General features: G+C 39.4%; 1 protein-coding gene across 2 annotated transcripts in view; it reads left to right on the top strand.

Annotated features, from left to right (window-relative positions):
• The window catches only part of igdcc3 (immunoglobulin superfamily, DCC subclass, member 3), a 120585-nt gene that overhangs the window by 12515 nt on the left and 90712 nt on the right, over positions 1 to 17358 (top strand). For both annotated transcript variants that reach the window (XM_057849104.1, XM_057849112.1), the window contains exon 2: positions 822 to 1127. In XM_057849104.1, the coding sequence (XP_057705087.1) occupies positions 822 to 1127 (306 nt within the window). The remainder of the gene's footprint in view (positions 1 to 821; positions 1128 to 17358) is intronic.

Below are 17358 nucleotides of genomic sequence, written 5' to 3'. Positions count from 1 at the left end.
TTATCTAAAATACTTCTAAATCGGCAAAATCTTGACTTGAATCTATCTTTAAATGATGAAACAGTTTTAAAACTTTCATATGTCGAAAGTAGAGAGAAGGGAACAAATGCAATAATGGGAGCAATTTTAACAACTTTTAACAGTTGATTCAGGGTAAAGGGTAAATTAGGATAAAGAATTGGGCTCGGGCCAATTGTACCAAAAACCTTCACAAAAACTTCACATAGTGTGGCCAATGTTTTTTTTTTTTTTTTTTTTTTTTTTTTTGAGGGAAAAAAAAAAAAGTAATTATCACCAATTACTTTGCCAAGTAACTAATTACTCTTACATTCAGGTAATTGAGTTACTAACGCAATTACTTTTTGGGAGAAGTAATTTGTAACTATAATTAATTACTTTTTTTCAGTAAGATTAACAACACTGATGGTGAGCTGTCATAAGTGACCTGCCAAATGGGAATATTTCTTGTTTGTTTGTAATACAAAGCTGAAAATGATTACTGCAAAATCCGCTGTACCAGAAATTGTTTTGTAAACTAGGGTGACTCTCGGAATGGCATCAGCCCATGAGATAATGCACATTCAGTATCATCATAATCCCAACATGTATGCACACCTGCCCAGTTTAACAGTCTCACGTTCAAGATAGTCTGTTTTTACTGAAACAGAGTGGTGAAGAAAATCAGGAAATCCTAAAATGAAGTATTAGTTAAAAAGTGTCAGCGTCTATTTACTGTACTTTGAACCACTGTACTGTGATTTGTGTTTCTTTGTTCTGAACTGACAAGGCTACATTGTGACCTTTTGGTTGTGTTCTTTCAGGTGTGTTGTGTGATGCAGAGCTCTCCTTTACCTTGGAGCCAAGTGACATCATCGCAGTGCAGGAACAGCCCCTTATGCTTCATTGCCAGGTGGACGGTACCCCCCCTATTACCACACAATGGAGGCACAACAGCATGCTTTTATCTCAGGACCAGTATCACATCACCTTCAATAATGGCTCTCTCCTCATCGGACACTTTCTCAAGACCAAATCTGACAACACATCAGATGAAGGGGACTATGAGTGTATAGCCCAGAACTCTTTTGGCCTGGTGGTGAGCCGTAAGGCGCGCATCCAAGCAGCCAGTAAGTCTTTTGCCTTATTCCACATTTTTTTCTTGGACCAAATGTCCGTATCTAAAGACTCCTCAATATTTCCACCAATTAATGATACATGGAAAGGGAGATCATCTTAAAACATGTTAATGCTGCATATTTTTGCTTTTTTGTTTGGTTGTTGTTGCTATTTTTCATTCTCATCAAGGGAGAAAATAGATTAAATGATGTATTTCTTCCTAGGAATAATAGATACACAAAGCATTGCTCCTGCTTATGTCCTAATTAATCCACATTGAATTGTTTGCAAACTTAGAAAGCTGTATAAGTGTTTCATTGACACAAACCTTAAAATGAGTATGTCTCACTGATACACCAGCCAGTTAAAAGAATAATAGATGGTGGTAGACAATTCTACTACTACTTCCCTCCTAAATATTAATAATGACAATAACAGTACAAATTATGATGATGCTTATTATTATTATTTTAATTGATGTTTTGGCACCACAGCGCAGCTAGTTTAGGTTTGATTGAGAGCTCACCTAACAAATTACCGTAATACAATAACATTAAAATGTCTTGCTTAGCGCTAGATTCTTGGGTAGACAACAGAATGATTTGCATGGTTTAGTATGAGTATAACGAGCTATCTGATCCAACTACTTTGGGTCTTTATTATTAACAAGCGCTCATGCTGAGCGCTTCCATGTTTCATTGTAGGCGCAATGGGATTCAAGCAGCTCTGCAGACCACTCACTAGTAGTTAGGACCTTTAAAAAAGAAAAAATATTTCATTTATGATTTAATGTATTTAATAAATAATTGAAAATGTTCTTACAACATGCTTTATTTTGGCACCTTGCTCCTGGTTTTGTTTCACAATCACAGTATATTACTTATTTCTGTACATTCATTCTAAGAATATTCAGCAGATTTAGTGGGGCTGTATTCTATCATGTATTGCTGAGCAGGTACTCTCTGAACTTTATACGTTATGTTCTAGACGAGCGAGAAGAACAGAGGTTCGGAGAAGCTAAGTGCAGACAGAACACTGCTGTGCTGTTGTGACCAAACAGGCTTTTATGAGGTTAAGAGTGGACATTTCACTGGTCAAAGCTCCCCAGGAAATAGGAAAATACATGTAACCTCTAAAGGTCATTTGAATTTTCTGGATGTCCTTCCTGTTGTACCCTACTTGTTTTCTATCCAGGGTATAACTGATCAGAAATCCCACCTGCCTTATCTAAATGAAAAGTAGCACAAAACTACTGACTAATACATGGGCCTCTAAAGCTGAATATCCTAATTATTAGAAATTTGGCTTTGTGTTCAAAGATTATGTACTGTACAGTTGCACTAGCTACAGCAGGAAATATGTATTTGCCTTTTACAATTCAAGTGTTTTAAAGAAGTAAAATGTTTAATACATAGACAAATCTTGTTGAGCAATAGCTCAGGTTGTACAATATCGGCCATGGCTCACTTATCGTGATTTTTGGGTGCATTAAACCTTTTCATGATTTCCTCTTGCACTTGCCCAAAATAAGAAAGAACTGTGTGATTCTGGTAAGTCTTAAATTTTCACTGGAGATTACTGGTTTGTTAAAAAGTTATGAAGGTTTAAAAGTACTCCACTGTTCAGGTATGTTTCTGTCCCTTGATGGCGTATCAAAGTCAGTAGGTGATAACCTGCGAATATTATTTTTAAAGTATACGATGCCAACTGCACCTTCCTGGTATTTTTAACTTAAAACTTTTGACTTTCATACTGCTGCTCATATCATTAATAGCGATTTATAGCACTGCATCAAGATGTGTTAATGCTTGAAATATAGCCTTCTGAAAATGGTGAATACTACAATGTTTACAGTATCTGCATAGCAGTTTAGTGTTTTTGTGCCTAAAATACACCACCATATTGGAAAAGGATTGGAACATATTGTGTGACAAAAATCATACCTCCAGAACAATTGCACCGTCAGATTGATTGCATGCAGTTTTCAACTCTAAAGATAGGACTTAAAACGACTTAGCATTGTTTTCATAAAGCACAAAAAAAAAAAAAAAAAAAAAAAAAAAAAGACACATTGTATTTATGCAAGAACCTTATTTCAAGTGGTTACACATAACTGCTTCAAGTAACTATTAAGTTATGCTGTTAAATGAAAAATGCCTAAATAATTTAAGATTTAATGAACTACTTGAACAAGTTAAGCTTTTCTTATTCAAACCTTTTACCAGCAAAATGTGTAACCAGCTTTTAAGTGTTAATTTTAAATGTTCATTGTGATGTTGTTAAAATTCTGGATGAGTGGGGTCTCTAGAGTAGAACAAGGGCCTAACTGGCAATTGTACCCTACTGTTGCACTGGCAAGAGGTAACAGAGGGACTTTGCATCTCTTAAGTAAGCACAGAAGTCAGGCTTACTATTATGTGTCTTTTCAACAGAACACACTCCGGCTATTTACACACAACACTACTTACAGTCGTGTTGTCATTTCACCCACAAGTCTTTGTGCCTGCTTTGTTTTCTGACACGTGCACTTTTAAACTTGGAGTGGTTTGTTAACTCTGCTAATACATTTAACTAGGCCAGGGGTGTCTGCGTTCAACTCACTTAATTGATACCACGCCAAGAGTGATCTTAACACTGCTAGTGTTAAAACAATACCCAAATGAACACCAGTCAACTAAAAAATAATATACTCCAAAAAATTAACTCCACATATTTTGCTGTGTACGGCAAGCTCAGAGAGACAGCGACAAAAGTCATCCAATTTGTGCAATCACGTTACATATGTATTAAGCACTGCTTTTCATAAGTGTTTTAATTGACTCTTACATGATAAGTACAACAATGGGTTAAGTAATTTGTAAAAACACAAAGCTAACATGATTATAAAATGAGAAACACCCATTTAAAATTTTAATTTTAATTAATTTAGCCATATCACACATATATTAAGCAATGCTTTTTCATAAGTGTTTTAATTGACTCTCTTACATAATTAATACAACAATGGATTCAGTAATGTGTAAAAACGAAAAGCTAATGTGTACATACAAAGAAAAACACCTATTTAAAAGTTAAAATCATGTTACGTATATGTTAAGCAATGCTTATTAAGTTAATTTACTCTCTTACATGAGAAATACAACAATGGATTCAGTAATGTGAAATGTAATGTGTTAGTTTTTTTACTTCCTCCTACTCCTTTTCGAATCTTATGTTTTGTTTTGTTTTTTGTAGTCTTGTATGTCCATAATGAGATGCATGTTTTCGAAATAAATTCAATCGATCGATCAATCAATCAATCAATCAATCAATCAATCAATCAATCAATCAATCAATCAATCAATCAATCAATCAATCAATCAATCAATCAATCAATCAATCAATCAATGTGTAAAAAAACAAAACTAATGTGTATATACTAGTACAATGAAAAACACCCATTTGAAAAGTGCATGTGCATTTTTCGGAGTGTGTCTTTTTGGACAACTGCAATCTCAATTTTAATCTTAGGCTTTTGTTTTCTGCTTTTTAGCCATCTTAGTTATCCATCCATCCATCCATCCATCCATCCATCCATCCATCCATCCATCCATCCATCCATCCATCCATCCATCCATCCATCCATCCATCCATCCATCCATTCCATCCATTCCATCCATTCCATCCATCCCATCCATCCCATCCATCCCATCCATCCCATCCATTCCATTCCATTTTCTTAACCGCTAGCTTTTATTCATTTAGATTTACTGCGTCCTTTTTCGCACGTAATTCATCACTGGACATACGTGAGTGACATTTATTCATTCATAATTGAGAACATTCATCAAATATAGGCGACTCAACTAGAGAATAAACTATGAAAATTCCGTATTTTGATTATGTAAATAAAAAGTATCTGTTCTTTCCTATGGGTCCACATATTACTACTGGTTCATTGTATGTACCTTTTACTCGTAGTCTCCCATACATGGTCACCACTTTAAATTTCAGAAAGTTGCAGTGGCTGCAGTTTAGTTGGAACACGTGGACTTCCTGGGCTACATATACATTATTCCATATGAAACAAATCCAATAAAAGTAATTTAATCAGAACACCGTTCTTATGACTGAATGCATGTTTGGAGGTCAATCATTGAGAAAGGTGTGTGCCTACTGTGCTTGCTTGTTATTTGTGTAGGCACCGGAAAGTCATTAATAACGCATAAGGCATGGGGCGATTGCTCTGGCTGGAGAGCTAATCTTCCAATAGCTAGCACAGTTGAATGATAGGCTCTTGGTCCTGATGAAATTGTTGAATTCATTAAACAACTGTGAGCCCCAGGATGTCCAAATGTTACCAATTTATGCGCAGTTGCATTCCATTGACCCGTTGTCACACTTTTCTTTTCTCCCATACGTTCTTGATAAACAGCCCTAAAACCAGTGTGGGTGCAATGTACGCCATTCGCATGGGATTGTGGTAAAAAAGACAAAAAAAAGGAAAACAAAATGAACAGTAATTGTGACACTTTAAATATATTATATATAATAGCTTCGTGGAAGACTCCTTTATGATGCAATTAGTACAGGTAGCCAATACAGTACAAACCAAAAGTCTGGACACTCCTCATTCAAAGCAACACAAATAACCCTGTTGATAAAGCCAGAAATTTAACTAATCAAACCTGAAAAGGCATTCCTGTGAAGTGAAAACCAATTCAGGTTATTACTTGAAGCTCATTAAAAGAATGACATGAGTTGTGCCAAAAAAGTGATCAGAGCACAAATTGGTTACTTTAAAGAAACTAAAATATAGAACATGTTTTCAGTTACGAATGTATTTCACCATTTAAAAAAATTTTTTTTTTTTTTGCTAAGCGTCTGAGGCATAAACAATTAAAAGTGCTGAAGTCAATACGAAAATATTAAACTCCTAACTCCTAACTCCTATAGACCCTACCCACGTGATGTCACAACTCCTTCCTCCTGACTGGTGCCGCCCAATTGTCCGTCAACACATCATGTTTACCTGTTACGGCTACGTACATTCCTCCTATTTACGACGTGTTTTTCTGCTCGTTAACATTAATAATCAAAATGGTGAAGGCGTGTGTGGCGGTCGGTTGCAATAACAGAGAAGATAGACGGAGAAGACGGAGAGACTTGAAGTTCTACCGGATTCCGAGAGACCCGGAGAGAAGAGAGCGAGATGGGCTGCTGCAATTCGACGAGAAAACTGGGCTCCAAACGATTACCACAGATTATGTAGTAATCATTTTATATCTGGTAAGATGCATTTAATATATATTTAGAGGGTTTTGGGCTGACAACCACAATTAAGATCATTGCTAGGCTAATCGCCGACAACATACACGTATGTATGTAGTGAGAGTGCTATCGCTAAACCATATAAACATTAAAAGCCCTAACTCCATTGATAAACGACATGAAATACATTAGACTTGACAGTGGATGTTAGCAATAACAAAAGATTTTGACTTGAAAATTTCGTAACTCACCTTTCCAAGCACAAGATAGATTCCTGCCGAATTTTCGTGGACGAGGACCTGTTTCACCCAACCAGCAACGAAGTATTTATAAGCCTCCAAGCTCTTAAAGTTTTTCAAACTTTCGTGAGAATAGGCTGATTTTGTGTGGACAAGATAGTTGTACATATCAGGGTAGCTAGCAGATGTCAGGCAAATACGGCGGAGACAGCGGGTCGAAAAACATCGATTTAGGCATCAAATATGGATCTGGCGAATGGATAAACTGAAGCTTTTCCACATAACGCCTTTTATGCAAAGCATCAAGTGAGTTTACGGCATCCGAAAGCACCGGGTCTTCCATGAAATGCATTATAAATTGCTTGATCAATTGAGACCATTGATAATACAGACACAAAATGACGGACAAGGGGGCGGAACCATACAGCGAGCACGTGATTTTGTGACGTCGGTGGGTAGGGTCTATTGGCATAAAGTGGTGTAAATGGCAGATGTAAATCAACTACGGAATGTGTCTTTTACACCACGCATACGCTATAAGAAAATGCCCTGTAGTGAGTGATGGACCTGGAGATGACCAACAGAGAATATCACTCACTTTAACCCTATATTCGTATACCATTCAAATCTAGAAACACATGCTCGAAGAGGAGTTTTATACAGATTATTAGTAATTTCGTGCTTTGAGTGGGAATTACTGGATGTGGGAGTGGACACTGATGACTCCTTCATGCCAATAAACTGGCTTTATTCCATTTTTTTAGCAGTGTTTTTTGGGCAGCTTGTCCTTGATACCCAACAGAAGGAATAAATGGTTTTCTCAGAGGAATGTTGACTCGATCTTGATATCAGATACAATGGGCAAACCTACCAAGCAAGAATATTGGTGTAGTCAAATGGGCCCTTTAAGACTGTCTTTCTCTCCAATCCTTTGTGTTTTTTCGTGATTCCCTCTCTTGCCCCATCCATGACCTGTGTTGTTAATAAGGGCGTTTCTAATGGCGTTAATTTTGTCAGTAGTGACTAATCTAATCAATTACTTTTCCCATCTTTGCAACGCTGTTACCATTACTGAGGATGTGAAGGGACGGGTTACTACAATTTAGTTGAATGAGGCGCGAGTTGTCTGATTTCATTTCAGCTGCCTGGGAGAGATCAGAGAGGGAGGGAGGAGGAAGGAAGGGTTGGTGACGCCATTGCAAACGTGATGATGATTGGCTATATGGCTCGGAGCATTAGCATAGCATTTGTGTTCTCATTAGCATTGGCATTTGGTGTGGCGAACGTCGTCTTAAATTCTCTGGCAACTTTTTTTTTTTTACATACGGTTCGTGGCGTCCAGGTGGGTGCAATTAATTGAAAATAATGTGCTGTTTTCCTGCTGAGTTGACGTTGTCCTTGTAGACCCTACAAAAGGCTATTACAATGTTTTTTTATTTTTTATTTTTATTCATTTATTTATTTATTTATTTTTTATATGACCAATGGCCGATCAATCAAATTTCCACACACCTGTGGCTTGGACTGGGTTGGCACAAAAATAAACCAGCTTGGATAGCCTGGAAGTTGGCTAAAGGACATTGGCGCAGTCTACAATAATAGGATCTAGAGTCTCATGTCCAAACCAGAAGTAATGTGAAATCAAATGCTATCTATAGAAAAGCTCACAACACTGCATGATAATCTGTAAGGATAACCGAAAGAAACATTGAATAATCAGTCTGACTTTGGTGGAAAGCGACCAATAAGGCCAGTCAAATTTGTGTATCCATTTGTCCGAGAATTGAGGCACTTCTTTGTCTTCCCTTTGTTACACGGTAGAGTGATGTTATTAAACTATTGAAGTTATCGTTTCTTTGTATTGTTTTGTGTTTTATTTTGATCTTTAGCATGGATCTCAGTCTTTTCAACCCAAGAGTTTGAGTAAGTGTTCTTTAGACAAAGATTGCTAACTAGTGTTTGTTTCTTTTTCTCGTCCGAGTGTTTGTTAATACTGATGTTCTCTTTGTAGTTCAGCGGTAATTTGCAGTGTAACACTCCCTTCTACAACAGAGCTCTGACTTGTACCACTGCGATGCAATGGGTTGTGTGAATCCTCTTTATAGCCCTCCCGGTGGATAAAACGTCTGTCTTACTCTCTACACTACCCCCCTCCATAAATTTTACTTTTTATTAGCTTGACAGCCATTTGTGTGAGCTCACAGTCAGGGGCTTGTGTAGGACGGACGCCCCGTTGCCCTTCTAAATCACCATGCAGCTCAGGAAACATTTTTTTCCCCCAAGTGTTATCTCTTTGATGGTCAAGCTCTGTTGCCAAGCTCTTTTTAAATTTTTCAATCTCAAATTTTAGGTCCTTTCACATTGGTTAAGGCTCTGGAAACTTTTCATTATTTCAATGAATGACAAGTTCGGTACAGTGGACTTAGCCAGGGCCTCTGCCCCCTCCCCCACCGCACACCAGTGTCACCAGGCAACATACCACAAAAGCTCCCCGTTACAAAATAGCTTTTAGGATCAATTGAGATGACTTTCTTTTGTATGTTTGCCTGAAATTAATCGGAAAGACTTAAAAATGTTCATGCAATGATTTCCCCCCCACAAGTTTCCTATGTACCTAACAGCTGTAAAAGATAATATAATGTGTCGTGAACAATAGGTGAATCATAAACAGGACAATAAGTGTATGAAATTATTATATACGATATTGCTCAAGAGCCCACAGTCACTAATGTTACAAGTTTATTCATGATGATAGCTTCAACCCTTAAATTCAAAAATGTGTGTTTTACTGCAGCTGTAACTGCAGACTTCTGAGTGAGACGGATATGAAAAAGACGGCAATAAAGGATGAAATAGGAGAAGTGAGAGGCTCCTCGTAAAATTGTCTCTGTTTGTACTCTTGGCACTGCTTGGAGAAAATAAAACTTCTCACTCATGTAAATAAATGCTAGTCAGACCAAGAGTTGACAGGAACGATGTGAACAGCTTTTTCAAAAGCTGAAATCTTCAGACTACACAGTATGCACCAGCACACTGCAGGTAGTGAGAGTGATTTATGGACTGTTCATGCATACATGTGCATGTGTACGTGCATCTAGAGTGTCAATTGGTAGCTGGCCATTACCCTTCGACCTTCCTGTTCCAGCCCCTTTCATGGCTTCCTGCTGGGGTGGACGGCGAAGCGCCATCCCTACCTCTCCGTGGAGCTCCCTTTGTTCTGGGAGCCAAGCCCCACCTCTCACCGCACCCCCGTTCTGCCAATGCTCCTTTCTGCTAACTCGCCATGAAGCAGCTCACAGCTCCGTCGTATAGAACCAAATGCCACATGAGCGTGTTTTGACATTTAAACATCAAATAGCTGAGTCTGTTTTGGTAATCCTTGGAAAACGTTTCAATTTTAGGATTTCAAACTCAGATGAAATGTTGGCCTCATCCCCATCCACAGATAAGCATCTGATTTGTATATAAATGAATGAGAGAATTTCATGCTCATTCAAGTTGAACATACAGTCACTAGATGAAACAGGGATTTTGACTCTCTGCCTTCAGCCATTTGTTTGCATTCTGTTCATTTAGAGTATTTCTCTCATTCACATTCTGTGTGAAAAGCTGTGCACTGACAGTCTTTAGTCATTTTTTTGAGCTGACATGCGAGCAGATGTTAAAGCAATATTTCTTCCCACTTTGTGGTCAGCACCTCCCATGGGGCCAAGAGTTTGAAAACATTGGATTTTTATCAGTACCCAAGAGTTTTGACCTTGTCAGTGTAATTACACACATTTCCAGGTTAATTACTGAATAGCTGGGAGAAAGATGTGTGGGTTTAAGATAGCGGGGAAACCGATGTGTGTAATAGATAATAGTTATATTGTGATACAACTACTTATAACGGGCTGTGGCAACCCTAGAAAATAATCATGTTACTTTAGAAAAAAAAAAAGTTATTAACATTATGAACTGTGCCTGTTAAGAGAGTCGTCGTTCTGGAACAGAGATGGCTTAAACATTGTGAGCAATGTAACTGAGCTGCTCCGCTAGATTGCACATCCCATTTACAATGGCAACATCACTTGTACTACCTTGAAATGTGAGAATATTCTTTTGTTTTTTCAATCTGTGTTCATTGTTTGTTCAGTTAACCCAGAGGAGTGAAGTGCAATAGAGGCGTAACATTCTCAGCAGGAGTGTCTTTGTCTTCTGTGCCCATTTTTCTCTTCTTACCTGCAAAGCACTAATGGCCAGCTCTTAGAAACAATTCTATTTGTATGTCCAATATGTAGTACTGTTTCCACCTCCTTATAAGACTGTGGCATTCATTAACGTATTCATATTTACTTCACATGCTAACCTGTCTGTACACAAATTGGCTTTTTTTTGTGGTCTTAATTTTTTTTTTTTTGTTATGTTCATATAGGATAGGGGTCTCAAACATGCCGCCCTGGGGCCAATTGTGGCCCGTAAAACAATATTTTGCAACCCTTATTTGACATTAGATTGCAGCACAGTGGTACTTCTACATACGAATTTAATTCATTCAAGGACTTGGTTTGTAAGTCGAGATGGTCGTATGTTGAGCGGGATTTTCCCGTAGAAATACATTATAATTCGATTAATTCGTTCCACAGCCCAAAAACCTTTGCTAAATCCTTCATAAATACTGCAGGTACAATTACTAATAGCAATTACACATACAGTAGCAAAACCATGAATTATACATACAAATCAGAATACAAATTATAATAATAATAAATGGAAATTTTAAAAAATGTTTTTATTGTCACCTTAAATTATAGAGTGGTGAACAGAGGTGGGAGGAGACGACGGGTGCATGTGGATACGGTGAGCCATTCAATAAGACGCATGTAAAACAAAGAAATTATGAAAAAAAAAATTAATAACAAAAACGTTTTTATTGTCACCTTAACTTACCGCCGAACGGAGGTCAGAGGAATGAGACAGCGGGTAAGTAGTTAGGTAAGGCAGGGGGGACCAGTGAACCGTATTGTCCAGCCACTACACTCACACGCGCAACACACTCATATTTTTCTGATCGGATTTGGCGGTGCTGATCCTCATCTTTACCCCTTCACATTTGGCAGCGAACCGCTCCAGTGAGAGTTGGAGTGCACAGCTTGATGAAGCCAACAGCACCACATCATCTGCAAAAAGCAAAGATGCAATGGCGAGGTGACCAACGCTTCACTGCTTTGACTGCGCCTAGAAATTCTGTCTATAATTGTTATGAACAGAATCAGTTACAAAAGGCAACCTTGGCGGAGTCCAACCTTCACTGGGAACGAATCCGACTTACTACCGGCAACTCTGGCATCAGTCGTATAGGGACCGAACAGCCCTTACCGGGGGCTCAGTACCCCGTACTCCCAAAGCACCCCCCACAGGACTCCCCGAGGGACACCATCGAACAACTTCTGCAAATCCACAATACATATGTAGACTGGTTGGGCGAACTCGCATGCACCCTTGAGGACCCTGCCAGGGTGTAGAGCTGGTCCACTGTTCCACGGCCTGAACGAAAACCACACTGCTCCTCCTGAATCCGAGATTTGACTTCCCGACAGACTCGCCTCTCCAACACTCCTGAATAGACTTTATGACGGAGGCAAAGCAGTGTGATCCCTCTATAATTGGAACACACCCTCCGGTCCCCCTTCTTGGGATGGCGTGACTCAGTGGTAGAGTAGTCGTCCCCCAACCCAGAGGTTGTGGGTTCAATTCTCTGTTCTGATGAACTCGCCTAAGTATCCTTGAGCAAGATACTGAACCCCACATTGCTCCTGGTGCTGCGTCACCAGTAGGTATAGATGGCGATGTAGTGTAAAGCGCTTTGAGCTTTGAAAGGTGGAAAAGCGCTATATAAGTATAACACCATTTAAAAAGGGGGACCACCACCCCAGTCTGCCAATCCAGAGGCACTGTCCCCGATGTCCACGCAATGTTGTAGAAGCGCGTCAGCCATGACAGTCCCACAACACCCAGACCCAGAGGAACTCCAGGCGTATCTCATTCACCCCTGGGGCCTTGCCACAGAGGAGCTTTCCAACCACCTCAGTGAATTCGACCCCAGAGATGAGATAGCCCACCTCAAGAGTCCACAGACTCTGCTTCCTCAAAGGAAGGCGTGTCAGTGGAATTGGGGAGGTCTTCGAAATATTCTCCCCACCGACTCACGACATCCCAAGTCGAGGTCAGCAGTACTATACAGAGTGTTAGTGTTGCACTGCTTTCCTCTCCTGGGACGCCGGATGGTGGACCAGAATTTCCTCGAAACTGTCCGAAAGTCGTTTTCTATGGCCTGGCTAAACTCCTCCCACGTCCTGGTTTTTGCCTCAGTGACCACCGAAGCTTGGCCAGCCAGTATCTGTCAGCTGCCTCAGGAGTCCCACAGGCCAAAAAGGCCCGGGAGGCCTCTTTCTGCAGCTTGACCTTACCGCTACTGTCCACCAGTGGATTCGGAATTGCCGCCACGACAGGCACCAACCACTTTATAGCCACAGCTCCGATCGGCCGCCTCAACAAAGAAGGCTCAGAACATGGTCCACTCGGACTCAATGTCCCCAGCCTCCCCCGGGTGAAGGGAGTTCTGCCGGAGGTGGGTATTGAAGCTCTTTCTGACAGGGATTCTTCCCGGCAGACCCTCACAATATGTTTGGGTCTGCCAGGTCTGCCCAGCATCTTTTCCCGCCATCAAAGCCAACACACCACAAGGTGGTGATCAGTTGACAGCTCCGCCCCTCTCTTCAGAGTCCAAAACATTGTTTTATGTTTTTTCATTAATCTCTTCTGACCTGACATATCTTAACTCTTTGGCTGCCATTGATGGCAATAGACATGCAATCCATTTTAACTGAGAGGGGCTGGAAATAGTGGCTTCCAGCCCCATCTCTCTTGAAATGGCTTAGACTTCGATTGCTGTCTTTCGAACTAAGGTGTTAGTGTGCCTTCATCTTGAGCTCTGCTAAGAGGTTTTCAGCCCTACATAGGACATGTGCACGTGGAAAGCCACAAAAATGCTCAGTTAGTACAGCACTAACTTCAGGGTTTTGCTACTGTGTGTGGTCAAGAATGGGAACCTTGGGACTCTAAAAATATGGGCTGTTGCACACACAATCACGATACATTTGCAAGAAAATGGTTTTATGTCTATCAAGACGGATTTGTTTGTTCAGCATGACATGCTGGTAAGCACATGTATGTAATATAAAACAAATGTGTGAACTGAGTAGATGAATCAGTTGTGATGTAAAACGAATACAAGTGGAATGAAATGAAGTCGTCAAATTTCAAGTCAGGTCAGGTTTTCGCACTGAATCGGCATATGTAACCAACAAAGCATCGAGTCACTGAAATCCAATCAATCATTGAGTTAATGTTTCTATTGAGATTCTTGTTTTGAAATTCAAGTTCAATGTTGGCATTGGACTATTGTCTGAACAGCAAAGAGGGACTTTGTTAATAAAGTGTGTGTTGGTCTCCTCGTGCCACTGGACCACCCTTGCTATTCTCAAACAAACAAATGAAAAGGGGGCCTAAAATTCCTTTGGTCTACTTTTAAGTCTCGTGGGAGGAGCTCGTCATTAATAGAGCTCAAAGGTGAAAGGAGGCCGAGCAGAGGCCAAGTCATTGGCTGCAAAGAGCTGACCAAATGTTGGAGTCTCACTTTTCAATCTGCCAAAGCAGGCAGTCTTAGGCAGCTGGGTTTAAGTTTGTTCATCTGTTCCAATAGTATGTCTTCATCAGGGTTGTGATAGTTCTGCTGTTTTCATTCTGGTTACTTTTGATTTAAAATGGTCAGCTTTAATTAAATTTCAATTAGTCTGTTTTTAATTGCTTTTATTTTATTTCTTTTTTTAAAGAATGTTTTAATTAGTTCCAGTCTTGGTTAATGTTTTTAATGTAATGTTTTTATTGTGTGTTACATAATAATAAAAATAAAATATTAAAGCAATGCATTAATTTCTGAGTGAATAAAGTAAAACTGAAATCACAATATTTAAAATCCACCCAAAACTTATGTACAGTAAAATTAATTGAGAAATATTTAAATCTAACCTTTGTCCTCACCTGAGAAATTGTTGATTTGCCTGCATTTTAATATGCAATGCTGCTGTAGTAAAAGAAATATATTATGGTCTGGAACTTAATGTGGTTTTACGATCCGAACCAGGAAGGAGAATCATAAATGCGGTTTGAGGTCAATAAACAGTGGTTACACGTTATTAAACACACTAGTCGTAAGAATATTTTGCATTCTCTATTTTTCTATCTGTGGGCTTCAAGGGAAGCCTGATTAGCTTTCTCATTGCTTCAGTAAATTACATTAAACAAAGCCTTTCTTGTCAAATAATGCAGTTTGAAGGTTTTACAGAGTTAGCACTAATAAAACAGCAAAATACAATTTTTGAATGAGGTTGTGCCTGTATTTTTTAAAATGTCTTAAAGCAAAAAAAAAAAAGACTCGAACGTTGGCGTTATGGTCCAAGCCTTATTGTATATTAAGCATAGAGGTTGACATCTAATCTAATAAATTATTCAAACATATGGCAACCACAGACTATCCTCAGAAACAATAATTATCGGAAATGAAATCCTAATGACATGCACTTCTAGCAGTAATGCAACATCAGCATACTTATTCTTTTGCATGTAATTGTAAATGTAGATTTATGTACTATATTGTATTGTACTGTACCACCTTTATTTTCATTTTTTTGGTGTTTTTTGAAAAACCACTTAATGGAAGATGTCTTCAAAACAGAGTTTCTTTCCCTCATGTTCACGTGAGGAATGATTAGTGCGCCCCCATTTTAATATGTCCAATAACCTTATTGCCCAATATTACACAGATATTATGTCTGTTGGAGCGTAAAATGCCTAAACAATCTGATTTACAACCTGTTTGCAAGCCCCATCATTTAGTTTTGACACCCTCAATACCAGAGATGGGTAACAATGTGTTACCTTTACCTAAGTAATATTATATTGAAGTAACGCTAATTTGGCTCCTCAGTCCACATATGCTCATTACTCTAAATTAAAATCTAAAATACCAAATCGTTACGATCTTCAGGCGATTTTATCTCACTGACCTTGTTGACAAAGCTTGAAAAGCAGACACAAACTCTCTTCAAACATGAAAGGCGTAAAAACACTTTGGCATTTTCTATTAAAAAAATATTTTACAGTATGTCTTTGATAAAAGGCATGCTGTATTGTAAAATCTGATCAATTCTACAAGGAAGGATGATGGATATACAGTGTTGTAGGAAAGACTGGTCATGGATGCAAATAACATGACGTCATGCTATCGCAAACTATATTATACGTGATCTATCACTTTAAAAGAGGAACATTTCATCAATTTGAAGGAATTCCATAGATTTGTGCCCCATTTATCAGTGTTGTGTCAGAAGTCGGGATTACTGGTCAGTCACCAATTTGACACTACCGGTGGGTGTTTTGATGAAATGTGTGAGGGCGTGAATCCAGTTGTGTGTTTTGTTAAAGGGGGGATCATTTAGGCAGCCACTCCTCTCTCTGTGCCTCAGCTGCTGCTCTTCCAATCCGTGTTTTGTGTGTGTTGTTACCTCTGGGAGCAGAGCAGCACCTATTGTACTTGGTGAACTGCAGGGCAGCTGAGTGGCTGGGAACAGGCAGAGGCTGTGGGGATGTGCAGTCTGTGGTGGCTCTGCTGTGTGAAGGTGGCCTGAGCGTTTGTTCTCTAAACCAAATCGGCTCTCTGAGGCCGAGGCCCCCTTTTGTTGTCGCTGACTCTGGGTGGGTGTGTTTCCCCTTGCACTCTTGTTCTCTTTCTCCTTCTGTTTCTTCATTGACTTAGAAACGGAAGGGGTCAAAGGTGTTGGGGGTTGGTTGATGGAGAGGTGGAGTGTAGCTGGGAAATGGTGACCTTTGTGCGTGCATTAAGGCAACCCCCTATTTATCCATTAAGTCTCCCATCCTCCGCCGAAGCCTCCTTCTCACACCCCAGTGAAGGCCCACTCTGTCGCCTGATGGCCCTTGGGCAGCTTCAGTGACCTTGGCATTGACAAGAATAAAGATAGCCCAAACCTGCCACAATTGTGCAACTTCAATCCTGACTCAAACAGGCTTCGGGGGGAGGGGGGGCAAACACATGCACTCTCTTTGGAGAAACATTTATCGCACCCCTCATTTTTTTGTTTTTTTTTAGTTTCCTATTTCACTCTATCCAGAAATGTGTCATGTAATATCGCCATTTATGTTCTTGGAAGCCCATTTGACTTTTGTCTTAGTCTTAGTCTTTTGGATGAAAAAGCATATTAGTCTTAGTCATATTTTAGTCATTTCAAAATGTTTTCGTCTTCGTCTAGTTTCGGTTGACAGTTACTCAAAATGTTTTTGTCTGTAAAAGTTTTAGTCCAAAGATAAATAAAAGATTTCCAACAATTTCAAATGAACATAGACAGACGAGCACATATTGTAGCGTGTACGAGGACAACGCCAACTTTGGAATGATAATGAACACTCAGTAGGAAAAGCAGTACATTATTTTCAATTAAACTTCCCCAAAAGCCACGAACTGTATGTAGAAAATTGCCCGAGCGTTTAACATCCTCTAGACCAGCCAGTGTTTTAAGAGGACGCTCACCATATGGAAGCTAATGATAATGCTAACACGAATGCTACGTTAACACTAGGATTCACATTTAGCATTTGATGATCACTCAGGACAGACCTTTAAAGGCTAAAGTTTCAT

The sequence above is a fragment of the Corythoichthys intestinalis genome, chromosome 1 (genome assembly GCF_030265065.1).
Source record: "Corythoichthys intestinalis isolate RoL2023-P3 chromosome 1, ASM3026506v1, whole genome shotgun sequence".
Taxonomy (NCBI): domain Eukaryota; kingdom Metazoa; phylum Chordata; class Actinopteri; order Syngnathiformes; family Syngnathidae; genus Corythoichthys; species Corythoichthys intestinalis.
Note: the sequence above shows the minus strand (reverse complement) of the source record. Positions and strands in the feature narration are given on the sequence as shown.